Source organism: Muntiacus reevesi, chromosome 1, assembly GCF_963930625.1.
Source record: "Muntiacus reevesi chromosome 1, mMunRee1.1, whole genome shotgun sequence".
NCBI lineage: Eukaryota > Metazoa > Chordata > Mammalia > Artiodactyla > Cervidae > Muntiacus > Muntiacus reevesi.
The window spans coordinates 20,607,090-20,634,527 of record NC_089249.1 but is presented as its reverse complement, the minus strand read 5'-3'; the positions used below and the strand labels follow the sequence as shown (position 1 = coordinate 20,634,527).

Sequence of the window (27,438 nt, the reverse complement as noted above, 5' to 3'; positions counted from 1 at the left end):
CCCAGGCCTGTCAACCAGTCCTACAGTGGCCGAGTCTGCTGTCTTATAAACTCAGTGTTCGGAAGGCTTTGGGGCTCTTGGGTGCTTCCTCTTCCTCAGGAACCTTATCCTAAATGTCCCCACTCACCACATCGTTGTGTGGACACACTGTGTGTCGAGTGGGGTCCGAGAGGGGCTCCAGGGGCTAGGACCCCTGTTGAGGGGCATCCTCTGGACGTGGGTCAGGGGTCTGCATGGCCCATCAAGCCACCAGCTGATTTCCATTGTTCTCATGGGAGAATCTTGCAATGGATCGTTGGGTTAAGGTGTGTTCCACATAGCCTAGACCTCAGAAATTCTTTTTCAGCTAGAACTTGTAATTGGAGTGCTTTCAGTCATGCTCCTTATTTTTTTCTTGTGTGAGGAAAGCACTGTCCATCTTCTGGTGAGATTCTTGAGTTTCTGAAAACCAGGCTGTGACTTTACGAGGGTGAGAGTTGGTGGGTTTCCAGGTCAAGCTGACCCGCGCGATGCTGTGCTCCCTCCAGGCAGGCCCTCCTGGCATCCTGGCCCTGCTGGACGAGGAGTGCTGGTTCCCCAAAGCCACGGACAAGAGTTTTGTGGAGAAGGTGATGCAGGAGCAGGGCACCCACCCCAAGTTCCAGAAGCCCAAGCAGCTGAAGGACAAGGCAGATTTCTGCATCATCCACTACGCTGGCAAGGTGAGGAGCGCACACCCTGGTGTCATGCGGTGTGTTATTATTGAGTGCGTTTTCCAGGCGTAGACATGCTGTTTGTGCTAAAGTCATGGACTCTGCAGTCTGAATTAGAGCTCTGCTCCTGTGTGGCTTTGGGCCAGTTACTTCACCTCTCTGAGCCTTGGTTGCCTCATCTGGAAAATGGGCGTGACCACCACTGTCCTGGGGAATGTGTGTTAAAGGAGCTCACAAAGCCCAGTGCTGGGCAGTCAGTGCTCTGGGGCAGGGCCTCTCAGCTTCCACACTGCCTACCTCAGTGGCCAGGTCAGTCTTTATTGTCAGGGACACTCCTGCTTCTTGTAGGATATTTAGCAGCAGACCTATCTTCTCCCCACCAGAGGTCAGTAGCGCCCTTCCTACATGTGACGACCAGAAGTGTCTCCAAACATCCTGGAACATCTGCTGGGTGGGATTGGAGGGTAACATTGTCCCCTGGGTGAGAGCCATGCCTGTAGGTGTTGTTGGCTTTGTTATTGCCAAGATCAACAGCCAGGAAGTAGCAGAGCTGTCTTCATTCCAGCTGTCAGACATCCTCCAGTTGGCTTGATCCCAGGGCTCGGACGAACAGGGGTGTCCTGAGTCTGCAGAGGTCCAAGCTTAGACTAAAGCTGGTTCTTCTCAGGAAGTTGTATTGCTTGCACAGAATGTCTGACTTGGATGTGTGGTGAGCTGGTCCTCAGCCTCGCCATCAGTGAGGATTGGTGATGAGAAACTTGTGCTGTCACAGTGGTGCTCCCAAGCCACCCGTGGTCCTCTCCCACCCTTCTGCACGTGGCCCTGTACTGTTCGGCCTCCCCTGCTTATCTCCTTTGTCTCCTAAGGCTGTTGAAGCCACTCTTGATTTTAAACTAATTGTTAGGGAGATCTCTTTTTCTCTAGTTACCTAAGGTCATGCCCCCCCGAATGCTGATGTCTCCCGCCACCTTTGTTAGAAACGCAGGCAGGCTTTTGTTGCACTGTTGTAGGTGATGCAAAACCTGGGCACCCTTGCAAGCCCATGAAGGGCTGAATGGTGAAACTGCCTTTGTGCGTCCTCATCCAGCCTGCACTGCAGCAGCTCAGAGGACAAGGATGCTGGTCGTGCCGAGGGAGACAGATGCCAAGACACCCAACTCTAGGGTTTGTCCTCTCCCAGGAGGTCATTCTGCCTCTAGGGAGAAAGACGCCACCATCTTGCACCTCATCATTGACAGCCTTGCATGTGGGGAAACCTGCAGAAGGGGGCCAGGAGGGAATCATGGGCTGAGTTACGCTGTGTTGGTTAAGAAGCAGGCTGTGGTGGCCAGTCGCTCTGTTTGTATTGTTACAATATATGATGTTTTATTACTCTTGTTATTGAGAACATATTTCAAAAAAGGTGAGAAGAATATATGCTGTGAGAAAACCTGAATATCCTGGAAAAAAAAAACTAACAAAAACTACTTGTCCTGTTGCTAAAAAGAATTATTAGGATTTTCCCCCCAATGTTCATATTACCTTAAACATCTTTAAAAACAGAATATTCTACTATGTAGCTGCAACTTAATTCTTAGCCTGTTCCCTGCAGCCAGACGTTGGTGCCGTTTAAATATTTTGCCGTCACGTAACTCTGCAGAGAACATCTCGTGGAGGTTTCCACCCTGGTCACTCGTTATTTCCTTCTTGGGGATGAAAATAGCAGATTGAGGGTCTTCGCTGTTTTTGATGTTTCCGCCCATGGGGTCAGCCTGCTGCCATAGAGGCTGCGTGCACCAGTGTGCCCTGAGCAGCCTGTGACTCAAGGCCCGATCTTACAGGTGGATTACAAAGCCGATGAGTGGCTGATGAAGAACATGGACCCGCTGAACGACAACATCGCCACGCTGCTGCACCAGTCCTCTGACAAGTTTGTCTCGGAGCTGTGGAAGGATGGTACGCCCTTGGCCCTCAGCCTGCCTCCCCGTGCCCACAGCTAGGCCCCTTCCCTTCCTGGCCACTGGCTGAGGGCAGGGCTCAGGCCAGAGGGTTTGTGTCCACTTGGCTCCCAGGAGCGTGGGCTCCTCCAGCCCCGAGGGTCACCCTGTCCCTGAATCCTGGTGTGCATGAGCCCCAAGCATCCTTTGAACATGGCACACAGTCACTTCCTCTGGGGCAGAGGCTTCTCCAGGCTCTGAGGCCACAGACCTTTCCCTTGTAGGGGGTGGTGTGGTGGCCCAGCACCAGGCCACCCGGGTTCTGTCCAACTCCTCACTGCCTTCTTGCATCTCCTTGATAGCCAGTACCTCTGGAAGCTGTTCTTTTCCTTGTTTCTGTCAGTTTCTCCTTCTCTCTGCCTGGGTTTTGCTTTAACCTCTCTGTTGCAGAGATGCAGAGCACCCAGAGAGCCTATTTCTATCAGCGCTTTCCTATCCTCCACCTAGAACCAGGTGACTGGCCGCCTGGCGCGGCGCCAATGTGTGCTGCACCCCGGGCTGCGTGACTGGTGCTTCTGCTGAGCTTGCCTGCTCTGCCTGGCTGCTCCTGCCTGCCTGTGCTCCTTCCCTGGTCTCTGCCCTGGGCTTATGTGCAGGCTCCGGTCCCCTCCCCATCACAGGCCTCCAGTAGAAAGCCAGGCACAACTGGGCTGTGGTTTGATATTGACAGCTTCATGTTATAGATCTTAAAAGGAGAAAAAAAAATTGTTTCACAGTCCATGTCCCCTTCAGAACTCCCCTTGTGAAGGCGGCATCTCACCGCTTGGATGCCTGCTGTGTCTCAGCACAGGGTGCTGTGTGCACTGCTGTGTGTGTGCGAGCATGCGTGTGTGTGTGTGCATGCGTGTGTGTGATGGCTGCTGTGTCTCAGCACAGGGTGCTGTGTGCACTGCTGTGTGTGTGCGAGCGTGCGTGTGTGTGCGTGTGTGTGCGTGCATGTGTATGTGATGGCTGCTGTGTCTCAGCAGAGGGTGCTGTGTGTGTGCATGTGTGTGCATGCGTGTGTGTGATGGCTGCTGTGTCTCAGCACAAGGTGCTGTGTGCACTGCTGTGTGTGTGCATGTGTGCATGCGTGTGTGTGTGTGTGATGACTGCTATGTTTCAGCACAAGGTGCTGTGTGCACTGCTGTGTGTGTGTGTGCGTGCGTGTGTGTGTGTGTGTGTGTGTGTGTGTGTGTGTGTGTGTGTGTGATGCCTGCTGTGTCTCAGCACAGGGTGCTGTGTGCACTGCTGTGTGTGTGTGTGTGTGCGTGTGTGCATGTGTGTGCGTGCGTGTGATGGCTGCTGTGTCCCAGCACAGGGTGCTGTGTGCACTGCTGTGTGTATGTGCGTGCGTGTGTGCATGTGTGTGTGTGCGTGTGCATGCGTGCATGTGTGTGATGGCTGCTGTGTCCCAGCACAGGGGGCTGTGTGCACTGCCGTGTGTGTGCGTGTGCGTGTGTGGGCCCAGACACTTCAGTGCTGACAAGGGCACCTGTGTGTCTATGCAGCAGTTACCTCTCCTCCTGGGCAGGGTTTTCTGGGGCCAGGATCCCCTCACATGAAATGACCAGTTGTTTTGGGGCATGTTCAACCTTCCCTTGGGCAACGTGAGTGACTTTCACAAGCCACCCAGTCCCAGGACACCTTTGGTGGCCAGAGGGGCCCTGTGGGGGCTGCAAGAGCTATAGTTGCCTCCCGTTTTAACTGAGGGGTTCATTGGGTCTATCCTCACTCTTGGCTTCCCTCTTGAGCAGCTATCTTTTCTGTGGCTTTCAAATAAATAAGAGAGGTCTGGCCACAAAGGAACAAGAACCTGACTTTGTCGTAGAATTCTTAACTTTTGCATCCAGCGATGGAAGTCTTCAAGTTTAATACTGGCTCTGGTGTAAGCCTGACCTCAGATCACTGGCCACTTAGGTTGGGCTTGTTCATCATTTGCTTTTTGCCTGGGAGGAGGAGGTTCATTTCATTGTTCTGGGCGGGAGTCACGGTGATGAGGGCTGCTTCCGTGGAGGGTTGGTTTAGATGAGAAAGACCTGTGATCTTGGAGACCAAGCGAGACCGGAGAGGGAGAAGGATCCTCAGCCTTCGGGGTAGCTATGGGTAGTGGTGGTTCTCTGGAACTCTGCCCTGGCACCGTGCATGTTGCTCTAGGCCCCTGATGTAGAGAGCTCTGCATGGGGGGATTGCTGACAGAGAGAGCGTGGGCCAGACTCCTGCAGGTGGTGGCCGAGTAGCTTTAGAGCTCCTGCCTTCTGACCTAGCCCAGTGCTTTCAGGTAATGGTCAGTGTGAGTTCAGGATACTGGTCTGCTTTTTTCAATGACTGAATGGACTATCGGGTTCCTGTCAGTCAAGTCTGAACACCTCCTCAGAGCCAGGCTAGTGGACCAGCTCAGCTCGCTCCTCCAGGAGGCATTGTCAGCTCTTGTGTCTCTGGGTTAGGAGCGTCCCAGGGTGGCTGAGATAAGTGACAACGGGGAGCCAGCCTTCACGAATGTGCTTCCCCACTTCGTGGCTCTGCAATCTTTCCAAACCTTTTCCTCCTCCCTCCTCCCTGCTCACAAGGTCACCTTTGCTGCCAACCCTTGGAAATGACCTTAGCCTGCTTTGTATGTATGCTCCAAGTAGAAACGGTCTGCATTCTGTAGTCTCCTCTTTTTCTGACCAGATTGGCCTGTCTGTCTGTCCCGCCCCTCTGCCCTGGCCCGGACTGCCGGGTACTCACGTGCTCTTGCCTGCTCTCTCCAGTGGACCGCATCATCGGCCTGGACCAAGTGGCTGGCATGTCAGAGACGGCAATGCCCGGGGCCTTCAAGACGCGCAAGGGCATGTTCCGCACGGTGGGCCAGCTGTACAAGGAGCAGCTGGCCAAACTCATGGCCACGCTGAGGAACACCAACCCCAACTTCGTCCGCTGCATCATCCCCAACCACGAGAAGAAGGTGCGGCTGCTCGGTAGTGGGACGCAGGCCGCCCAGGCCTTGTCTGTCTCCCTGAGCGGAAACCCCTCGCCCGTGGCACACAGAGCCCGTGGTTCAGTCACCCTGCAGGGTGGTTCAGGCACTCTTATTGTTCAGCCTGCCCATGTAGCCTCCGTTTCTGCCTCTCAGACCTCTATCATGTAACTGAGCTGTCAGTACTAGGGGTGGGCGGGCAGTGACTGCTCCTTCTTGGGCGGGTGTTTGCCCTGTTGCATCCAGAGGGGCCCGCCCTCTCTCCATCAGTCCCTGGGCATACAGGAAGAGCACATGCATGGATTTCTTCCCTAGGCTGGCAAGCTGGACCCCCATCTGGTGCTGGATCAGCTGCGTTGCAACGGGGTTCTCGAAGGCATCCGGATCTGCCGCCAGGGCTTCCCCAACCGCGTGGTCTTCCAGGAGTTCCGTCAGAGGTGAGTGCAGAGCCTTTAGTGGGGGAGCCATTTCCTCATCCACACTGAGCTGGGGTCCTCTGTGCCACCCTCCACATGAGGAAGGACTTCCTGTTTTGTTGCTAAAATGAAAGTTATCTTGTTGGCTTCTATTCCCAGTCACTGTGGGGGCCTGGTGCTGTTTGCTATAATTAGAGGAGCTCTGAAAAGACATTAAAGGAGGATCAGCTGGAGCCTCGAGTATTAAAAAAGTCAGCGGAATTGGATGTCTGCTGTGTGTGCAGAGGGGGGACAGTCGTGACACCGGCCTATTTACCTAATGACGTGTTTAGCCCTGGTTGCTGTCTATCGCAGCACTCTGGTTAATTTCTTGTACCACCCCATTGATTAGTGGTTCTCTGCAGCATCTCAGCAGAGACGGGCCTGGCTGTGTTCACCAGTTGTGGTCTGTTACATAGAGATTGTTAGGAAAACGTTCTGTAGCAAATGGTTTTCTCTTTGTACTCAATATATGCCATTTATTTCGGTTTTTTTTTTTTTTTTTTTTGGTAACAAATATGGAGGACATGTTTGGAAGTGGGAAACAGTGGCTTTAGACATATCATGACTTGATTTTTTTTCTAATAATGCCTGAACTCCACACATCTTTCTAATCATGAGGTCATGAGACATTTTCTGATTTGTATCAGATGACATTTGTAAAACTAGACATTTAATTTAAAAAACTTCTGGGGCTAAGGACGCAGGTGCTGGTTAGCAGTTAGTAAGCCTACTTCAGAGCTCACCCATAAGTGAATGAAACAGTCTGACACAAGCTTCCATTCACTTTCTGGAAAACGTCAGGCCTTCCTCATGCCATTCAGCCTCAGGAAAGAGCAGGATGTGATTCACCGAGTGTCCCCTTTCCCTCGGACACTCTGTGGAAAGAATCCTACACCTGCTCCACTGTAGGGATGGCCCTCGTCTCACGGGATATTCCAGGCCACGTAGAATCCGAACGAGGGCTGTACTGACCTGCCGCCCTTTTCCTCCTCAGATACGAGATCCTGACTCCAAATTCCATTCCTAAGGGCTTCATGGACGGGAAGCAGGCGTGTGTGCTCATGGTGAGTGGGCTGTTTTGGTGGGTGACGTGTGGCTGGTCTGCATACCCGAGGGGCCAGCGCCCACGTGCCTGGTCAGGCCCCTTTGGATCTGTCAATGCCTGTGCTCTCCTGTTCCTCCAGTGAGCCTGTTCTGGTTCTGCCAGGGGCACTGAGCATCAGGTGGTCAGGATGGTGTGTGGGGAGGAGGAGGCCAGGGCTCAGATAGCAAGGCTGTGGTGTGAGGCAGAGACCCTTCCTTCTGGCCACATCTGGTTCTTTGTTGCTCCCATCTCCTCTCACCTTCACATGGGGCAGCTCACCGCCAGGGCCCCACGACCGGCCCAAAGCTAGCAGAGGCCGAGTTTCTGGCCCTTTTCTCTCTTTCCCACCACTGGCCAGTGTTTGACGGGCAATGGGCCCTGGATTGTGCTTAGTGAATGAAGGCCCCGAGGTGGCCACGCTGGGGCTATGCCCATTTGGTCATTTTTCTGCTTTGCAGACAGACATCCAGCTGGGTCTCATGTCAGCAGCCAGCGCCCCTTGCTTTCTATACTTTGCATCTTTGCCAGAGTCAGCAGAGGATGGGCTGGGGTGGGCATCAGGGAGGAAAGAGAAAAGGGAAGAATAATTCAATACCACCCTTGGTCAGAGCTGCCCTGTAAGGGACAGGGAGGTGGAGCCTAGAGAAGGAGGGAGGAGACACGGGTCCCTGCTCTGCGATGCTTGTCACCCGGTGGAAGGGAGGTGTGAAGGACAGAGGTGCGCCCCTAGCTCATGTCTGGGCCACTGTTTGTCCGGAGACTCAGCTGCTGGCCAGTGAGGGCTGTCCCTCCTTTAGACATAAGCAGGTCCCCTCCGTCCAGCCCTGTAGGGAAGACCGTTGGCCAGGCTCGTCATGACGGGAGGTGGGGCACCGGCGATGGCTCTGCCCTCCCTGGCCTGCCCTTCTCCCAGGGCCTCTTCCCAGACCTGCAGGGCCTTTCATTGGGCATCAAGGGCCCTAGATTCCTCTACCCTATTCAAGGCTCTGCCTCTTGGAGCTTGTTCTAAATCCCCCCTCTCCCAGGCAGACAGATGGACAGACAGACCCTTGCCAGTGGGCTTAATAAGAGAGCCTTGGTACTGTACCGAAACAGCCCTGGGACGGTAATGACATGTTGCCTAAAGCTCATTCAGCAGTGGTCCCACGTGTGACCCATGCTCAGCGCCTTCTGTGCCTTCTCTGGTTCATTCCCACAGCTCTGCTAGGAAGGAAGTGCTATTTATTTGCTTTGTTAACTTACCTTTTAGTTAAAGAAACCATTATTTCCGTTTTACAGCCCAGGAAACGTGGGCCCACAGAGGTTAAGGCCTGGGGTAACCTAGTCAGTATTTGATCCTGGTCTGAGCTGGAGTTGGTGCTGGGCTTGGACAAAGCAGTGATGCATGACCACCTCTGCTAAGAGGGTGACCTGACTGGGTGCCTGTAGAACAGGCACCTGTAGTGAGGGGGTCGGGCAGAGAAGAAAGAGGAGACCTACAGGGTCCCCTCAGGGCTGAGATCCTGTGTTTCTCTGCAAGTCTGATTCCTTACGTGCCCCTTGCTGGCCCCCACCTGCCCTCGCCCGGCATTTCCCCAGCCCCACTCTCCCTGCACCAGCAGAAGGCTGCCCGCGGAGCAGCAGGGCAGATCCTGGCTCCAGGCCCCTCCCCCGGCCTTGGCCTTGCTCCAGGGCTCTGTGGTGGCCAGGGTGCCCCATGGTCAGCTGCCGGCTCTCGTCCTCCAGATCAAAGCCCTGGAGCTTGACAGCAACCTGTACCGGATCGGCCAGAGCAAGGTCTTCTTCCGGGCCGGCGTGCTGGCCCACCTGGAGGAGGAGCGGGACCTGAAGATCACGGACGTCATCATCGGCTTCCAGGCCTGCTGCAGGGGCTACCTGGCTAGGAAGTGAGTCCTGGAATGCCCACACCTTGCTCGGGATCCCCCAGCTCTCCTGTAGCAGAGGGCACTGAGAAAGCAGGGCCTGAGTGCCCTCATGCCGGCAGGTGTCCCCTGGGGAGGCCACGTGGCTTTCCCTGCCCCCTGCTTCCTGGATTTCTGCCTGAGGTTTAAAGTGAGTAGGCGGGAGGGGTGACTGTGTTCAGATTTTCCCTCCAAGGAAACCCCTGCCTCCCACTGTTCCTCCCTGTGTCCCTCCTGTAGGGGTAACACCCAGAGGACCCTGAACTCCGGGGAGGAGGCGCCCTTGAGTCCCAGCAGCTCCTGTGGGGTCAGGGGCAGGCTTGTGCAGGACAGTGGGCGGGGCAGCTACACATTTGCCCCTTGACTCCTCTGTGTCTGGGCTCTGGGGCTTCTGTTCCAGCCTGAGTTCTGAGCGTTGTGGGAAGAGCATGAGTGTTTGGATAGATGGACGTTTGTAGGACATGAGCTGCTGACGTTCTCCCCCCAACAAAAGCCCCAAGATTGTGGGTGGCATGAGGGTGGGGAGCAGCAGTTGACAGGTGGCCTTAATGACCAGGGGTTACACTTGACTCTGTAGCGACCTCACTCACCCTTTAGTGAAGAAAGGTGGTTGTGACCTTGTCCTGGTCACCTCTGCGAGCTCACCTGTAGGACTCAACCCCAAGCCGGCCTCCTTCCCCCCACATCTGTTTTGAAGTGCTCCCAGCAGGGGTCGGTCCCTCCAGTAAAGCCCTCAGGAGCGAGGTCTGGACTGCGGGCAGGGAGGCTGGCCGGCCCGCCCCGCCTGGAGGCGCTGACCGTGACCCTCGCCCCACAGGGCCTTCGCCAAGAGGCAACAGCAGCTGACGGCCATGAAGGTCCTGCAGAGGAACTGCGCCGCCTACCTCAAGCTGCGCAACTGGCAGTGGTGGCGGCTCTTCACCAAGGTGGGTCTGGGGGGGCTCCGTGCAGCAGAGGGACCAGCGGGCCGCACGCCGGCCTCCTGCGGGGCTCGGGCCCCGGGTTGGCACTTTGCCCCTGTGTCCCCGGGCCCAGAACTTGAGCCGGGGATGGTCCTGCCCTGAGGGGTCTCGAGGGGTGTGAGCTGGGGCGTGTGTCCAGTGTGGACGGCCGAGGTGCTGTGGGGCTGGGCTGGGGCGGCTCCGAGGGCAGCTCTGGGATGTCAGGGCCCCGCCTGCCCACCACGGTCCCATGTGATAGCAGTGCCGCCCACCCAGGAGACTGCGGTCTGTACCCGGTGGCTCCATCCTCCCTAGCCTTTACAAAAAAATTCTCTTGTATTTTAAAGTTGGTCAAGCTACTTTTGTTTATGGTATGTAATTTGTGGTAACTGCAAAACACTATACTAACAAAAAGGATAAATAAGAAAGTAAAAATTCACCTATAATCCCTTCAACCTTGAGCCAGCATCAATATTGAATAGATGTTTCAATATTTATTCCGTTTTTTTTTAAACACTCCCATTAAATCTCTGCTATGTAAACCATACACCTTCTTACATAGCTGAGCTTTTTGACTTGTGTAAACAGTCTTTTTTTTTTTTGCATTTTCCATTTAAAATTTTTTCATAAGCATAATTTTTTAAAAGTCAGCATACTGTTCCCTAGAGATGTTTCATAACTTATCTAGCTACTTTTTGGGCGGTGGATCTTTATCTCTTTGCTAAATTTTCACTGTTGTAAACAATGCTGTCTTGAATGTCTTCATGCACATACAGGGCTAGTTTTCCCGAAATGTAATTAGTGGGTCAGTGGCCTATGGCGCACAGCACCAGATTGATTTCCTGAAAAGCTGTACCTGGGGGCACCTGCTCTGCCCGGTGTCCTGCCTGCCCCTCGCTCTTGTGCCCTGGTGCTTCCCCAAGTGAGGGGAAAACCCCCAACTCTCAGCCTGGACTGGCCTCTTTCCCTGAGCTGTCTCCTCCACCTCCTCTCCTAGGTCAAACCGCTGCTGCAGGTGAGCCGACAGGAGGAGGAGATGATGGCCAAGGAGGAGGAGCTGGTGAAGGTGCGGGAGAAGCAGCTGGCTGCTGAGAACAGGCTCTCAGAGATGGAGACCCTCCAGTCCCAGGTGAGTGCCTGCAGACTCTGCCTGTGCGGTGCTGCCTCCTGCTGGCCACCGGGGCTGCTGCTTAGTCGCTTCATTTGTGTCTGACTCTGTGCAACCCTACGGACTACAGCCTGCCAGACTCCTCTGTCCATGGGATTCTCTGAGCAAGAATACCAGAGTGGGTTGCCATGCCCTCCTCCAGGGGATCTTCCCAACCGAGGACTCGAACCCGGGTTTCCTGCATTGCAGGCAGATTCTTTATCACTGAGCCACCAGGGAAGCCCCAGTAGACAAAGCATAAACTTGGCATTGGGGGGAAGGAAAATTGGGGGGTAATTTCCTCGATGCAGGATGTGATGTTTAGACATGCCTGGCAGCTTAAGTATGCTGAGATGGAGCCTTCGCTGGGGACCAGCTCTCCCATGGGGACAGGCAGCCCGCAAGCAGCTGTCAGGGTTCACATTTCCCCCGTGTTCCCGCAGCTCATGGCTGAGAAGCTGCAGCTCCAAGAGCAGCTCCAGGCAGAAACGGAACTGTGTGCTGAGGCTGAGGAGCTCCGCGCCCGTCTGACGGCCAAGAAGCAGGAGCTGGAAGAGATCTGCCATGACCTGGAGGCTCGGGTGGAGGAGGAGGAGGAGCGCTGCCAGCACCTGCAGGCCGAGAAGAAAAAGATGCAGCAGAACATCCAGGTGCCCAGAGGAGGGGCCGGGCCGGACCCAGGAGGGGAGGGGGGATGGGGCGGACGGGGAGCAGGGACATCCCAAGTGCTGTGGGAGGACAGTTTCTGTCCTGGGGGCAGCCTTGGGGAGGTGTTATTTTTGAGGCATTTTGTTTGTTTGTTTGCTATGCTCTGTGGCTTGTGAGATCTTAGTTCCCTGACCAGGGATTGAACCCTGGCGCTTGGCAGTGAGCTTAGAGTTCTAACCACTGGACCGCCAGGGAATTCCCTGGCTCATTATTTCTGACACACATGTCAGGTGTCCGTGAGCCCTGCTCCGCTGAGCATTGAATCCGATTTAATTCCCCTCCTCTGTGATCACTCCGGCTGGTCTGAGGAGCGGAGGGTGAACTCTCACTAGAGGAGGCCCCTCAGAACACATGACCCTGTGTTGGAACCAGGACCTGGGATTCTCATCCCTGCACCCCAGTTTTAAATATATGACCCTACACGTGGGCACTGGGCCCTGTCCCGTCTGCTCACGGTCGCCCTGGCTTCACGGCAGGAGCTGGAGGAGCAGCTGGAGGAGGAGGAGAGCGCCCGGCAGAAGCTTCAACTGGAGAAGGTGACCACCGAGGCCAAGCTGAAGAAGCTGGAGGAGGACCAGATCATCATGGAGGACCAGAACTGCAAGCTGGCCAAGGTGAGGCCGGTGGCCGGGCCCCTGTCAGCGTCTGCCAGGCCACAGATGAGAGCTGGGAATCACGTTAGAGGAGTGGGAGAGACACCGTCGGGATGCTGACCTTCATCTCTGGAGGATGGGGTGGCCAGCTTTGCAGGGCAGGACGGCTGTCTGGAAGCCTGCGACGTGGGGAGTAAGCGGGCTCTGTGGTCGCTGTTGTGGAATCAGGACTCCAGTGGTGGCCACACAAAGCAGAAAGTGAGAAGAGCAGGGTCACTTTAGGGGATGAGGAAGGGTGAGGTCACAGGCATAGAGAAGGTAGCACCTTCCTCCCCCAATTCTCTCACTGATGCTCACCATCACCTGGAAGGTCTTTTTACCTGAGCAGAAAGGGATAATGCAGACCTAGGAAAGGGCTTGGACACCCTGTTTATGGGTCCCAAGGAAGCTTACCCAGCTGTTTCAGAGGAGCTAGTGACTTTCACAATGACCCCTTTGATCTGGGAAATCCTAATGCACTTGACCAGGTGTTTAAGGTCCTACCCCTCCATCCAGACCTCAGTGTCTGGGAGAGTCGTGCTTGAGGAGACCCAGTGCCTTCTGCATTCAACTAACTTCTAGCTCTGACCCAACCTCGCCCCCCAGGAGAAGAAGCTGCTGGAAGACAGAATAGCCGAGTTCACCACCAACCTCATGGAAGAGGAGGAGAAATCGAAGAGCCTCGCCAAACTCAAGAACAAGCATGAGGCGATGATCACCGACCTGGAGGGTAAAGGCGGGGCACAGGGACTGTTGGACTTGGGGTTGCTGGGGCACCCACCGCTCGAGGACCAGCATGGGCCTCGCTGCCAGGAGCTGGGGTGGCGAGCAGGTCTCCCGGGGCCTGTGGCATCCAGCCACTGCCCTCCAGACCTGAGACACGGCAGCCGCTCCCTCTGAAGCCTGGTATTTTATGTAAGATTGAAGACAAAGAGAAGCCACTGAGGACTCTGTTGGCATCTCTCCACTCTTCCTTCTCAGAACGCCTGCGAAGAGAGGAGAAGCAGCGCCAGGAGCTGGAGAAGACCCGCCGGAAGCTGGAAGGAGACTCCACCGACCTCAATGACCAGATCGCCGAGCTGCAGGCTCAGATCGCCGAGCTCAAGATGCAGCTGGCCAAGAAGGAGGAGGAGCTCCAGGCCGCCCTGGCCAGGTGAGGGTCAGAGCGTCAGGCCGGATGGCCAACGCCTGCATTCTCGGCAGGCTTCCTGCTGTGGTTCTTGGTGCGTCAGTTAACTTCGGGCATGCGCTCCACTGTTGTCTGGGAAGCTAGTTTATAGCAAAGTGTTTCCTGTTCCCTGAAAGTGCGGTCTGGGCTTCTTGGTCATCTGTAATCCCTCCCAGAAGTCATCTACAAGCCTAGTCATCCAATCACAGTAGTTCTTTCTTTTATAAAATTTCATGGCTACAAGTATGCTTTTTAAAAATAGATTTTATTTGGGGTTGCATTTTTAAATTCATAAGAAAATTGAGCAAAAGTTGTAGTGATTTCCCAAGAACCCGCCATTAGCAACTGCCCCCACAAGAGTGATACATTTGTTACAACTCATGAATCTGCTGTGAAGTTCATTTATCACAGTAAGTCCAGAGCACCTTTGTGTTTCTACTTTGTTGTTGTAATCATGGACTATAGCATTTTATTTCCTTTTTTTTTTTAATTTAACATTTCAATTTTTAAAAAATGTTTAAAGCACTGAAGCCTAATTTGGAAAACAAAATTTTTCCTCTATGAGGTTTTTGAATTCTCCAAGTGGAATAGCCCTTAAGTCTTCCAGATGCCTCAGTGTCTGTGCCAAGAAGAGCTCCTAAGGGGCTGTGATTGTCACCACCAGGAGTGGCTTTGGCCGCACCTCTCTAAGCCTTTTCTGCAGACCCTGCTCTCTGAAGGTGACAGAGACCTCATCCTGACGTTGGTGCTCTCTTTGGCAGAGTGGAAGAAGAAACCACCCAGAAGAACATGGCCCTGAAGAAGATCCGGGAGCTGGAATCTCAGATTTCGGAACTCCAAGAAGACCTGGAGTCTGAGCGTGCTGCTAGGAATAAAGCCGAGAAGCAGAAACGAGACCTCGGGGAGGAGCTGGAGGCTCTGAAAACGGAGCTAGAGGACACCCTGGATTCCACGGCTGCACAGCAGGAGCTCAGGTGTGCCTGGTGGCTGACCGCCTGGTCACTGAGGAGGGCGGGGTGCTGCAGGGAGACAGAGGCTCTGGCCTGGGTGGGGGGGGGGGGGGGGCGGACCACCACAGGCCACACAGTGTGGCCTGTTGTCATGGAGCTTGGAAGCTCCGGGAGATAGTGAGGGACAGGGAGGCCTGGTGTGACACAGTCCATGTAGTTGCAAAGAGTCAGACACGACTTAGTGACTGAACAAGAACAGATGGAAGCTGATGGTGCCTCAGCAGCTTCTCCCTAGGGTTGAAGAACCTGGCTTGGAGTTGGGCTGAGGCAAGGGTGTGCTTTAAGGCTGAAAGGCTACAGAAGTCCCTACAAGGCATGTCTGTGGGGACTTCCTGGCTCTCTAGTGGTTAGGGCTCAGTGCTTCCACTGCAGAGGGGCATGGGTTCAATCCCTGGTAGGGGAACTAAGATCCAGAATGCTTTGTGGTGCAGCCAAAAAAATAAAAATCTTACAAATTACTCCTGGCTCCCCATATTTAGAATAAAACTCAATTCCTTGGCTAAAAGGCCTATGTTACTTTTTTTAAAGGAGAGGAAAAAAGGTGTGTCTGTGAGCCTGTGCTCTAGGATGGACAGCTGAGGAGGGAAGCCAGCAGGCAGAAGGCTGCCTGGGGTGGCCAGGGCTCCCCACCAGACTCTGTGCCACCAGGGCAGCGTTGCTCCTGGGCCCTGGCCTCCCTTCTGAAGGCGTTTCTCTGTTCAGGTCCAAACGTGAACAAGAAGTGAACATCCTGAAGAAGACCCTAGAGGAGGAGGCCAGGACCCATGAGGCCCAGATCCAGGACATGAGGCAGAAGCACTCGCAGGCCGTGGAGGAGCTGGCTGAGCAACTGGAGCAGACGAAACGGGTGTGTGGCCCCCCACCCCGGGACTGGCTCCGCGAGGCTCAGCCACTGTGGGCCGGCGGGAGGGCTGGGGGACCCTCGCGTAGTCCAGGCTCCAGCCCTTCCTGACTGTGACTTTGGGGGAGCGTACAGGTCCATCTGTGCTCCAGTGTCCTCTTCTGTGAGGGAGGCTAGTGAGAGTCTGTTGCACACAATTACGTGAGAGTTGAGTTGGTAACTTGTGACAGTGCATAGTCAGTAAGGGCTCAGTGAGTTGTTCTAGTCTTATTATCTCCATTATTATCCTGTTCAACAACCTGCCAGACCAGAATGTTTCATGGAATTGGAGTGACTCTGAAACTGAAGTTTCAGAGGGCCACTGGGTCCCTTTCCTGAAGCCCAGCCCTTCTCTAGAACACCTCCAACACATGGTCAGCTGGAATCTTTGGGGAGAACCCTGGGGATGTTGACCTGACTGGTTTCTCAGCCAGGGGACTGTGATCAGGCAGTTACTGAGCAAGACCAGTCCTGCCTCCTGTGGTTTCCAGCTCACGGCCACCCTTGTTGGCAGCCCGAGAGGAGAGAGGCTCTTCTGCGTGGCAGCCTGTACAATATTTTCAGAAACATGCCTGTCCTTCTGTTTCCCTTTGACTTCCTTCTGGTTCTAGGCAGATTGAAGCCTTGCCTGTTCCTCTAGCGTTTTTCACCCAAAGAGCTTTTGCATGCACTCAGGGTCCGGTTTACCCTTGAACTTATCTTCGATATTGTGACTGACTTGATATAGAATAGATTGGGATTGTGTTTGTTCTGTAAACTTGGCTTTTATATTTTTTGGAAGAACATTTCAGTGTTATGGTGAACATCAAATTTCTAAGAGGCTTTCCTGGAAGTCTAACTTGGACTTATATGGACTTATATAGTCTAACTATGGACACTTATAATTTCCCTCAGCCTATATTAATAATGCTAAAATCTTAACATCAGCAATGACGATGTCTTGCCCTTGGACATTCCGTGCACCCTGTGCAGGAGGCCAGGCAGGGATGGTTTGAGAGCCAGGGGAGCCGTGGTCCTCAGAGGTGAGGCCATGCACCAGGCATCCTGTTCCAGCTGGGTGATGAGTCCACATCAGGCCTGAGCCCTCCAAGTCCATGACCCTCGCCAGCTCGCTGCCCCCGGACTTGCCCGGTGTCACTTTTGCTGCAGGGCAGCAGATTCTGGGACTGGCTCCACCGGCTCTTTGATGATGTTGAGAAAACCAGCCTCACGTCCCAGGCTCCCCCTTTCATGTCTTTGCTTTCTGCTCCTCAGGTGAAAGCCAACCTTGAGAAGGCCAAGCAGACCCTGGAGAATGAGCGAGGGGAGCTGGCCAACGAGGTGAAGGTGCTGCAACAGGGCAAAGCGGACACGGAGCACAAGCGTAAGAAGGTGGAGGCCCAGCTGCAGGAGCTGCAGGTCAAGTTCACTGAGGGGGAGCGCGTGCGCACGGAGCTCGCTGACAAGGTCTCCAAGCTGCAGGTGAGGCCCCCACTGGACTGCCTGGGTCCTGGCCCCTGCTGCCAGGGCCCCTGCTCTTCTCTCTCTCTCTCTCTCTCCATGACCCAGCTCATCTGTGAGTCCCCCCAGGTTCAGCCTGTGGCTCAGGTCCAGCATGGCTGAGAGAGCTGAGGTGGGCCCCGAGCAATCCTGGTCAAACTCACGGGGCTTTGTCTCCCGTCCACGCGCAGGTCGAGCTGGACAATGTGACGGGTCTTCTCACCCAGTCGGACAGCAAGTCTAGCAAGCTCACCAAGGACTTCTCTGCTCTGGAGTCACAGCTGCAGGACACACAGGTAAGGGAGCGATGGGCCCCCTGCAGCTGTTCCTATCCCGGGAGGACCTTGTGCCCACACGGCGTTAGCTGCCAGGCCTCTGGGTCTTCCTCACAGTGTCCTCCCCAGGCTCTCTGGGACCTCCTGACTCCCCGCCAGATCTTTGCCAGCTGCCCCCTGAATCTGGGGCCTGTTCCTCTCTCCCACTGAGAGCATGGGGACCACAAAGCCTCGACAGTGTGGGTCCTGAGCCCTGGCCCCCCTTGTCTGCTGAGCAGGAGCTGCTGCAGGAGGAGAACCGGCAGAAGCTGAGTCTGAGCACCAAGCTAAAGCAGGTGGAGGATGAGAAGAACTCTCTCAAGGAGCAGCTGGAGGAGGAGGAGGAGGCCAAGCGGAACCTGGAGAAGCAGATCTCCACCCTCCATGCCCAGGTTTGGAGCATCCTCAGATCACCCCAGAAACGGTGGTCAGAGCCTGTGGGCTGGGGAGCTTCTGGCTGGGTAGCCACCTGGACCTGGAAGCACAGCCAGGCCTTCCCGAACTGGCTGCCCTCCCTCAGAGAGCTCCTGCCCTCTCCAGAACAGGGCTTACTCCTGGGGTCCCCGAGGAGAATTCAGGGATCCATGAACTTGGCTGGAGTTCCTCTTCATTTCTCCAGTCTCCAGCTGACCCTCAGCATTCTGTTCCCTTATGAATGTAGGCAACAAGCCGTGATGGTAGCAGTGCCTGTGGCCTATTCAGTGGAAACCGCTGGTCATTGTGTCTGAGCTGAGGCCAGGCTTTGGGAAGGTCACTGTGCTCCTCGCTACTCAAGAGCCTGCTCTCTGCTGCGCTAAAGAAGCACACTGGTCTTAAAAAAACACCTGACAACTGTTCTCTGTTACAGTGGTTTCTTGGTAGTCCTACATATTTTGCTTTATGCTTGTTAAAACATCCTCATGGAAAGGAGGCCATGGTCTTTTCTAGACCCTGAAAGGATCTGGGGCCAAAGATAGATAGAGAGCCCTCTTGGGGATTCTGTCTTAGGACTTAAATGTGCCGAAGATCTGCACCAGCTCAGGGGAGGGCGCGGAGTCGGGTCCACACCTGGGTGGGGACGGGGAGCAGGTTTCTGCGGCGGCAGGTGGGAGGAGGGGGCTGCAGGGTGGACCCCTGTGGGTGGGGGATGCCAGGCTGCTGCCTGGGAGAGGGGACGGGTGGAGGCTCCCTACTCTGGGCCTCAGTCTTGGTACAAGTGACTGGTCAGGTCAGGGTTGGGTGGCCTTTGCAAGCTGACCTGCGACGTCTACCTGCCTTGGACTCCGTGTGCTAGACACCTGCGCTCTGTGGAATGTCCCATTTCCCTGGCCCCAGAGGAATAGAGAAGCGGCTGGGAAGCTGTTTCCATAACTGAGTTGGCACCCCATAACTCTGCTCGCAGTGGCAGCCCAGCTCCCGGAGCAGGTGCCAACTGGGTCCTCCTTACTCCTTGCTCCCACCCAGGTCACCGACATGAGGAAGAAGATGGATGACAGCGTGGGGTGCCTGGAGACGGCGGAGGAGGCCAAGAGGAAGCTGCAGAAGGACCTGGAGGGGCTGAGCCAGCGCTACGAGGAGAAGGTGGCTGCCTACGACAAGCTGGAGAAGACCAAGACGCGGCTGCAGCAGGAGCTGGACGACCTGCTCGTGGATCTCGACCACCAGCGGCAGAGCGTCTCCAACCTGGAGAAGAAGCAGAAGAAGTTCGACCAGGTGGGTGCCAGTCATCAGCACATCCGTCCATCCTCCCGTCAATCTGCAGACGCCCTGCCTCGGGCAGAGGCTGTTGTCTGTCAGGCTCTGACCCTTTCCGGGAGCCCATTGCTTGCACTCATGGTGCCCGCCTGTCCCCCCAGCTCCTGGCCGAGGAGAAGACCATCTCTGCCAAGTATGCGGAGGAGCGTGACCGGGCGGAGGCGGAGGCCCGGGAGAAGGAGACCAAGGCACTGTCTCTGGCCCGGGCGCTGGAGGAGGCCATGGAGCAGAAGGCAGAACTGGAGCGGCTCAACAAGCAGTTCCGCGCCGAGATGGAAGACCTCATGAGCTCCAAGGATGACGTGGGCAAGAGCGTGAGTCCCAAAGCCTGCGGCCGGCTCTTGGGGTGGGGGGCGGCCTCTGAATACCAAGAGTTAGGGCTTCACAGACACTGGAGCTGGGGACCTAGGGGCCTCGCACTCCTCTGGTCCTGACCGGGGCCCCTGGTGACAGGTCCATGAGCTGGAGAAGTCCAAGCGGGCCCTGGAGCAGCAGGTGGAGGAGATGAAGACGCAGCTTGAGGAACTGGAGGACGAGCTGCAGGCCACCGAGGATGCCAAGCTTCGGCTGGAGGTCAACCTGCAGGCCATGAAGGCCCAGTTCGAGCGGGACCTGCAGGGCCGTGACGAGCAGAGCGAGGAGAAGAAAAAGCAGCTGGTCAAACAGGTGCGGAGGGCCTGCCCACTCCCTGGGCAGAAGCGGGCAGGAGTGCCCCAGAGTTTGGGGGCTCCTTTCTCCTTCCACTGGTCTGTGGGAGTGTCCTCCACGTCCTCGAGTCCTAATTCTCTGCCTGGAGGTTGGTGACCCCCCTCTACCAGGGTTTTTTGGTCAGTAATCCTCACTTTCCTTGGAGGCCCTGTGGACTCCCTGGGACTGGACCAAGCCCCACCTGGGCCCCGAGCTAAGGCGGTATCTTTGGGTCCATCCGGCCCCCTGAGCTGTCAGCACCTCCCCAGGTGCGGGAGATGGAGGCCGAGCTGGAGGATGAGAGGAAGCAGCGCTCGATAGCTGTGGCCGCTCGGAAGAAGCTGGAGTTGGACTTGAAGGACCTGGAGGCCCACATTGACTCGGCCAACAAGAACCGGGACGAAGCCATCAAGCAGCTGCGGAAGCTGCAGGTGAGCTCAGGCTGGTCTGATCCAGCCACATGCGGCAGCATTGGGCCCAGCACGGGGCTGGACGCTGCTGGGCTGGCCTGTGAGTGCTGGGAAGTGCCACCTTGAAGTGTGGAGCAATGAATCTGCCTGCAAGGCGGGAGACCTGTGTTCGATCCCTGGGTGGGAAAGATCCTCTGGAGAAGGGAATGGCTACCCACTGCAGTATTCTTGCCTGGAGAATTCCATGGACAGAGGAGCCTGGCGGGCTACAGTCCATGGGGTCACAAAGAGTCGGACACGACTGAGAGGCTAACACTACTGCTACTACGCAGATGGAGAACCAGAGGCTGAGTGGAGACAAAATATTATAATCAGAAGCATACTTGCAGTAGTCAAAGATTGTTGACTTCACCTTAAACGAAGAAACAAATGTGAAGCTAAAAGTGCAATGGCGTTATAGTCACTTAGTAACTTAGTGGCAGTTTTCTAGAATAAGCCAAACATGACTCAGTCCAGCCTTAATGGACAGTGACAGAAGGTTCCAAGCTGATGAATCAGTGCAGCAGTCCAGAAACAGAACACCTGCTTGGCCTTGTCAGTAATTAAAAATAACAAGTTAAAAAAAAAAAAGCAACCAACTCTGAGATGCCTCATTATACCCCGCAAACCAGCAACAATAACACATGTCAGCATCTGGTGCTGGCAAGGCGGTGGGCCATAGATGCATTAGTGGTGGTAGTTTAGCTCATACCACCTGGCCACACACAACAAGGCTTGTACCCTTGGGCCTGGGGAATCCCAGTTTGGGATTTACCTACAAAAGAAAAGGAGGAGGGGAAAAGTATTTCCCAAGATCTTTAGAGTTAAAATGAATCACAGGAGAACAAAGGACATAGGCTTATGTCTTGTGGTTGGGGCTAATCTGGCAGGCGGCCCTTGACCTGGAGCTTGGGATCCAAGTCAACCAGAAGTGGAGAAAGTAAACAGGAATGCAGCTGGACTAACACACACCCAGGGCCTGACGCTGCCACAGGTGTCCTTTGTAAATCCTAACGATCGGAATACTGTCAGTGGTGTAGGACAGAGACGCTTTGTCTTCATCCTGCCCTGTGATAACTGAGCTGAATGTGGGCGCAGGCCGAGAACCAGCCCCCAGTCCCTGCTGGTGTGGCATCCTCTGGTGTGTGGGGGGTGGTGCCAAGCCTCTCCTTCCCGCCCCCAGGCCCAGATGAAGGACTACATGCGGGAGCTGGACGACACACGTGCCTCCCGCGAGGAGATTCTGGCGCAGGCCAAGGAGAACGAGAAGAAGCTGAAGGGCATGGAGGCCGAGATGATCCAGCTGCAGGAGGTGGGCCGGGTGCAGTGCGCCCTCTGACCAGCAGGGGGCAGCCCAGAGCCTCCACGCACCAGCCCGAGTCACCCGGGAAGGCCTGTGCCAAGCTCCAGGCGTGGGCAGGGCTGGTTCTTGTTTTCTGAAAGGTAGCCCTGCAAGGTTTCATTAAGTTGGAAGGCTCCCTGGTGGGATTAAATTGTGTGTGAATTAAACTGTCACCATTTGGGGCCGACTCCCTTGCACAAGACGGGGCTCTGTGGTAACCGCCTCTGCCCACTCTGACCTGGCGCCTGGCGAGCAGGGGGCCCTCCCAGAGGCTTGCTGCACTGAACGTCCCCTGGCGGCCTCTTGCCTCATGCGAGGCTGGTTGTGAAAGCATTCCCCAGGCTCTATGCCGTCTTCTGCAGAGAGGGTGCTGGCAACTGAGTTCTGCTCCTGGCTGGGCCAGGTAGCCAGGCTTCCTGTCACGACTGGCTGTGCCCTCCTGCACATGTGGGTTTCTGGCGAGGCCGCCTCAGCCTCAGGGTGAAGCCCTCTCCCCTTCTGGCTTTCAGAGCCCTGGCTCCCTGGCCTTAACTCACGTCTCTGTCCTGTTGCCCCTGCTTCCTGTCTCGGAAAGCAGAGGGACTAGCATTCCATCAGGCCAGGGTGATTTCTTATTTACTACAACACCTCTGGCTTAGTTTTTAGCCTTAGATATGGGGGCTGTGTAAACATATGGTGCCTAAGCTGTGACTTCAGAGGGGCGAGGGGCTCATGAGAATGGGCGTCATGGAGGAGGCAGGCCTGGGAAAGAGGTTTGAGAAGAGGAGGCCAGGGGCTCAGTACTGGGAACGGAGAGGGGGCGCTGTCGGCTGTGGGGGCCCCCGTGGGTCACGTTCCGGGTTCCCACGGCAGGAGCTGGCAGCCGCCGAGCGCGCCAAGCGCCAAGCCCAGCAGGAACGGGACGAGCTGGCCGACGAGATAGCCAACAGCAGCGGCAAGGGGTGAGCCGGGGCAAGCGTGGCGTGTTCCACTGGGGCAGGTGGCGGGTGTGGGGGCTCCCTGCTCTAGCTTAGCCACTCTTACCTTTCTCCACCCTCCCCAGTGCCCTGGCGTTGGAGGAGAAGCGGCGGCTGGAGGCCCGCATCGCACAGCTGGAGGAGGAGCTGGAGGAGGAGCAGGGCAACACGGAGCTGGTGAACGACAGGCTGAAGAAGGCGAACCTGCAGGTGGGCAGCCAGGCCTCACTCCACACGGGCCCCCCAGCAGAAGCCATCCGATGCTTCTGAACCCTTCCCGCTGGGCAGCTCCCTCTTCCAGGAGGGTCTGGTGATGAGGGTCCCCGCCTTCCTTGAGGTCACCAGCCCTTCTTCCCACAGATCGACCAGCTCAACACCGACCTGAACCTGGAGCGCAGCCACACCCAGAAGAACGAGAACGCGAGGCAGCAGTTGGAGCGCCAGAACAAGGAACTCAAGGTCAAGCTGCAGGAGATGGAGGGCACCGTCAAGTCCAAGTACAAGGCCTCCATCGCTGCCCTGGAGGCCAAGATCGCACAGCTGGAGGAACAGTTGGACAACGAGACCAAGTGGGTGCCCCTCGCCCCCCACCCAGCACCATCTGCGGGCCCTCTGTGTGTCCATCCCTGACGCTGTTTCCCCCCATCCTAACAGGGCTCTCATCTTTTTCCCTGGGGCCTTTTGCTAGGGCTTTGGAGTTTGAAGAGGAGCCCATGACCCATTTCTAAAGTTGGGCCTGGTGACTCTCTCAGGGCTGAATCAGAGAGAGGTGGTGGTTCTCACTCCCTGGGCAGCCCACCTATGGGCTCAGCAAGACAGACTTCTTTAGAGGGGAAGTGAAAGTCGCTCAGTCGTGTCCGACCCTTTGCGACCCCATGGATTGTAGCCCACCAGGCTCTTCTGTCCATGGGATTCTCCAGGCAAGAATATTGGAGTGGGTTGCCATTCCCTTCTCCAAGGGACCTTCCCAACCCAGGGATCGAACCCGGGTCATAATGGGCGTCATTCTTTTTTTCTAGCTTTATATATGCTTTCTGAGATGTGTCACTTTCTTGAACCTCAGTTTCCTCCTCATCTGTGAAATGGGGCTAATTCTAATGCCTTTATAAGAGCAGTGATCGGGGCCTCCCTACAGGGGACAGGCCAGTGAGACCCAGACATGGGTGGCCCAGTTTGTGGATTTGTACACCAGACCCTCCAAAAGAGCGTGTCCCCCTGAGTCACTGTATTCGTGCCTTGCAGGGAGCGCCAGGCAGCCTGCAAGCAGGTGCGTCGGGCCGAGAAGAAGCTGAAGGATGTGCTGCTGCAGGTGGATGACGAGCGGAGGAATGCCGAGCAGTATAAGGACCAGGTGAGCTGGGGTGGAGCAGGGCCCTGCCCCGAGGCAGCTAAGAGCGGGATATGCCACCGGTATGTGGAGTCCTGACCTGGGCCCCTGGCCTTGCATCTCCCCAGGCGGACAAGGCGTCCACCCGCCTGAAACAGCTCAAGCGGCAGCTGGAGGAGGCGGAGGAGGAGGCCCAGCGGGCCAACGCCTCCCGCCGGAAACTGCAGCGTGAGCTGGAAGATGCCACTGAGACAGCGGATGCCATGAACCGCGAGGTCAGCTCCCTCAAGAACAAGCTCAGGTGAGCCCCGCCAACCGCTCCCCGTCCCACCCCCCTCACCCACACCCATCCTGCCACGTGACCTTTTCTCCTCCAAAAAGTTCCTTTGTCCTGAGAAGCAGAATTCTGACCATGAGGCTCTTGTAAACTCAGTCCCCTTTCTCAGCCCTGTCAGTGGGCAGGGCACTTTGTGACGCCAGAAAGGTGCTTTGCAGAGAGCCCTTCCTGGTTCTCTGGCCTCCTAGGCTGCAGCCCAGCCTTTTTAATAATCTCTCTGGGTGATTGATTCCCATCCTGTCTGAAAAGTCTGCTCCTGTCACAGTCCTTAAACCCGATGAGAACATTCTCAGGTTTTGTGAACTAGAAGTTGCTCAAGGCCACCCAGCTCGTCCCTGGTACAGCTCAGGTCAATCTTCCAACCCTGATCAGGTGGAGAGGGCTGCTTGGCGCTTCTCCAAGGAGTGTCCTGATCAGGCAGCATGAAATGGCTGAGGCAGAGGGCCTTTTTGGTCGAGATTCTCATTGCTGACCTCCTTTTCCCAGTGATCCTTTCTTTTTTTTTAAAACATAAAAGCAACAGTCTAGTCTGTGTGTATGTTGCTGGTTCTCCTGTCTGGGACTGGAGGAGATGCCTGCTTGTATACATTGCACTGTCAGCCAGTGGCTCCTGGTCTCCCCTGTTTGGTACCAAGTGTGACCAGGGGTGGTGTTTTGCAGAGCTGGCTCCGTCTGCTCTTGCGCCTCCTTCTGTTGTTCAGTCACTCAGTCGTGCCCGACTCTTTGTGACCCCATGGACTGTAGCCCACCAGGCTCCTCTGTCCGTGGGATTCTCCAGGCAAGAATGCTGGAGAGGGTTGCCATTTCCTTCTCCGGGGAATCTTCCCCATCCAGGGATCCAACCCGTGTCTCCCATATTTCCTGCATTGGCAGATGGATTCTTTACCACTGTGCCTCCTTTTAATCAGCCTTTACTACCTGACAGTTTTTTGCTGGTGTTTGGGCTGAAAGCAGGAAGCTTCAGTCACCCCCTTATCATGAGCCCTCTTGCCCCGCCCCCGAGGCCCCCCATTGCTTCTCCCCGTGGGATGTCAGGAGCTAGTCTTCATCTGAGGTTGCTTTGCAACACATGAGTTGTGCTGTGGCCGCCAGGCCGGCCCTGCTAACCTCTGCTTCTGCCCCCAGGCGTGGGGACCTGCCATTCGTTGTGCCCCGCCGAATGGCCCGGAAAGGTGCCAGCGACTGCTCGGACGATGAGGTGGATGGCAAAGCCGACGGGGCTGAGGCCAAAGCTGCCGAGGCCAGAGCTGCCGAGTAACCGGCTCTTCTCCTCCTGCTGCCCGGAGACGGACATCAGCGACTCCTCCTCCCCTCCTCAGCCCCCACAGCACCCCCTCCTCCCTCTCGGGACTGCTGTGACTGTGACCCCACCTCGTCCCCCCAGGCCGGGGACCTCAGGCCCACCTCGCCACCCCGCCCGTCCCCCAGGCCTCCCTGAGGGCGTTCGGCCTCCTCTGCTGCAGCCCCCCCTGCTCCCCTCCCACCCCCGCCCCGAATCTGATACCAAAGAGTCAGGGTCCTGGGCCCGGGCCCAGGGACAGAGCGACCAGCCGGATCTCCCGCCCTCTCGCCACAGAGCACGGGATGGTGAGGCGAGGAGGGCAGGAGCAGGCCTCCGGGGATGGGCAAGAGAGTTTTCTATGAATCTATTTTTCTTCAGACTAAGGAGTTTTGCTAGCCCAGCGCCCCAGAAGAGTTGTCACCTCCCGCCGCCTCCGCCACCAGCTCTCCCCTCTCTCCTTTGCTGTTGGCAATCACACTCGGTGACCTCACACCCTCTGCCCCACCGGCCCCCTGCTCCCGTGGACTCTGGGTGGTCCAACATGAGCGGACCCAGGGGGCCCACCTCTGTGCAGGGCAAGGATGCCGGGGGCGGGGAGCGAAGGGCCTTCCTCCCCACCCCGCCGGGCAGCACCACTGTCCCCTTCCTGCTTCTCTAACGTCTCAAGTGCAATGATGACCCCTTCCCCTCCTTGGCCCGGGGCAAGCCATCCCTGCCGCAGCGGGGCTGTTGGGCCGAGCAGGCAGGGCCTAGGGGCCAGGCTGGAAAGGCCAGCAGTGGCCTCTCCCAACACTCTTGGGGACCAAATATATTTAATGGTTAAGGGACTTGTCCCGAGTCTGACAGCCAGAGCAGTGGAAAGGGCCAGGACTGGGCCCGAGGGTAGTTGATCAGCACCGTTGACTCAGTATAACTCAAGACGCTGCCGTCTGCACAGACATTTTTAAAAGAGAAAGAAAACATTGTTGTCTCTTCTCCCTCTCACTGTAATAAGTGATAAAATTCCCAATCTTTATCACTGCCTTTCCTTCAGAAGCACGTCTAGAAGAGAATAGCTTGTCCTACACTGGTCTACACTGGTGGCTGAATTTCCTTGTATTCCTAACTATTTTGTATATGCTGCATTTAGACTTATGGCAAAGAAGGCATTTTTTTTTTTTTTTTTTCTTTTAAGGAAACAAACTCTCAAGAAATCATGAAGATATATTAAAGCTACATATGCCTAAAAAGCTCTGAATTCAGGTCCCAGTCGCTGTCACAAAGGAGTGGACAGAACTCCCACCCCCGCCCTTTTTTATATAATGAAAGTGCCTTAGCATGGTTGCAGCTGTCACCACTACAGTGAGCTGGTTTACAGATGTTTTCCACTGAGCGTCACAATAAAGAGATCCTTGTGCTACGAGCCACGTGTCTGGGGGCTGTCTGTGCGCCGGAGCAGGTGGCCTAGAAGGCACTGTGTCTGGGCCCCTGGGGGGACTATGCTTTGGTTCTGCAGCAGGTAACCTCCTTTGTGCAATTTCTGGAAGCTTCCAGGAGTGCAGCACGGTAGGGGGTAGTGGTCATGCAGAAAGGCAGGCTGGCCAGATTCAAGGATGCTACGAATGTCTTATAAATCTTGGCTCCTTTCAGTTACTAAGCACCTACTATGTGCTGGACACTGAGCTGCCTCAGGGGATAGAGATGCCAGCTTCTAGGAGGTTCCTTAGTCATCAGACAAGGCAAAGCCTGCCCTTTGGAGGTTCGTCCTGGGGGCTGTAGAAGCAGAAATGAGGGAGTTGGTGCCTAAGCCTGTGGGTGCTGGGGCAGAGGCTATCCATAGGACTGAAGCTTTTGTTCCTTCATTCTTTCAACAAAGGCTGGGTATAAACCAGGCCCGTCACCAGGCACTGGGAGTGTGAGGGCAGTAAAGACAGATGTCCCTGCAGTTGCAGGCAAGAGGGGAGGGAGAAAAAGGCTCTCCTTAGAGAAGGGATTGGGCTTGCACTTGATTTAAGGT

The 27,438-nt window shown here is 55.8% G+C and overlaps 1 protein-coding gene across 1 annotated transcript in view; it reads left to right on the top strand.

Moving 5' to 3' along the window:
* Positions 1–26,844, top strand: part of MYH9 (myosin heavy chain 9) — an 85,476-nt gene extending 58,632 nt beyond the window's left edge. The window contains exons 14-41 of the mRNA XM_065939141.1: positions 528–701; positions 2,513–2,627; positions 5,401–5,594; positions 5,922–6,043; positions 7,059–7,128; positions 8,874–9,034; positions 9,867–9,975; positions 10,988–11,119; positions 11,581–11,787; positions 12,322–12,459; positions 13,084–13,207; positions 13,459–13,630; positions 14,407–14,619; positions 15,358–15,502; positions 16,790–16,996; positions 17,206–17,310; positions 17,568–17,720; positions 18,772–19,020; positions 19,164–19,376; positions 19,516–19,728; positions 20,019–20,180; positions 21,382–21,510; positions 22,393–22,481; positions 22,583–22,706; positions 22,857–23,065; positions 23,739–23,847; positions 23,952–24,124; positions 25,286–26,844. Of these exons, the coding sequence (XP_065795213.1) occupies positions 528–701; positions 2,513–2,627; positions 5,401–5,594; positions 5,922–6,043; positions 7,059–7,128; positions 8,874–9,034; positions 9,867–9,975; positions 10,988–11,119; positions 11,581–11,787; positions 12,322–12,459; positions 13,084–13,207; positions 13,459–13,630; positions 14,407–14,619; positions 15,358–15,502; positions 16,790–16,996; positions 17,206–17,310; positions 17,568–17,720; positions 18,772–19,020; positions 19,164–19,376; positions 19,516–19,728; positions 20,019–20,180; positions 21,382–21,510; positions 22,393–22,481; positions 22,583–22,706; positions 22,857–23,065; positions 23,739–23,847; positions 23,952–24,124; positions 25,286–25,418 (4,344 nt within the window). The 3' untranslated portion in view covers positions 25,419–26,844. The remainder of the gene's footprint in view (positions 1–527; positions 702–2,512; positions 2,628–5,400; positions 5,595–5,921; positions 6,044–7,058; positions 7,129–8,873; positions 9,035–9,866; positions 9,976–10,987; positions 11,120–11,580; positions 11,788–12,321; positions 12,460–13,083; positions 13,208–13,458; positions 13,631–14,406; positions 14,620–15,357; positions 15,503–16,789; positions 16,997–17,205; positions 17,311–17,567; positions 17,721–18,771; positions 19,021–19,163; positions 19,377–19,515; positions 19,729–20,018; positions 20,181–21,381; positions 21,511–22,392; positions 22,482–22,582; positions 22,707–22,856; positions 23,066–23,738; positions 23,848–23,951; positions 24,125–25,285) is intronic.
* Positions 26,845–27,438: the final 594 nt, after the last annotated feature.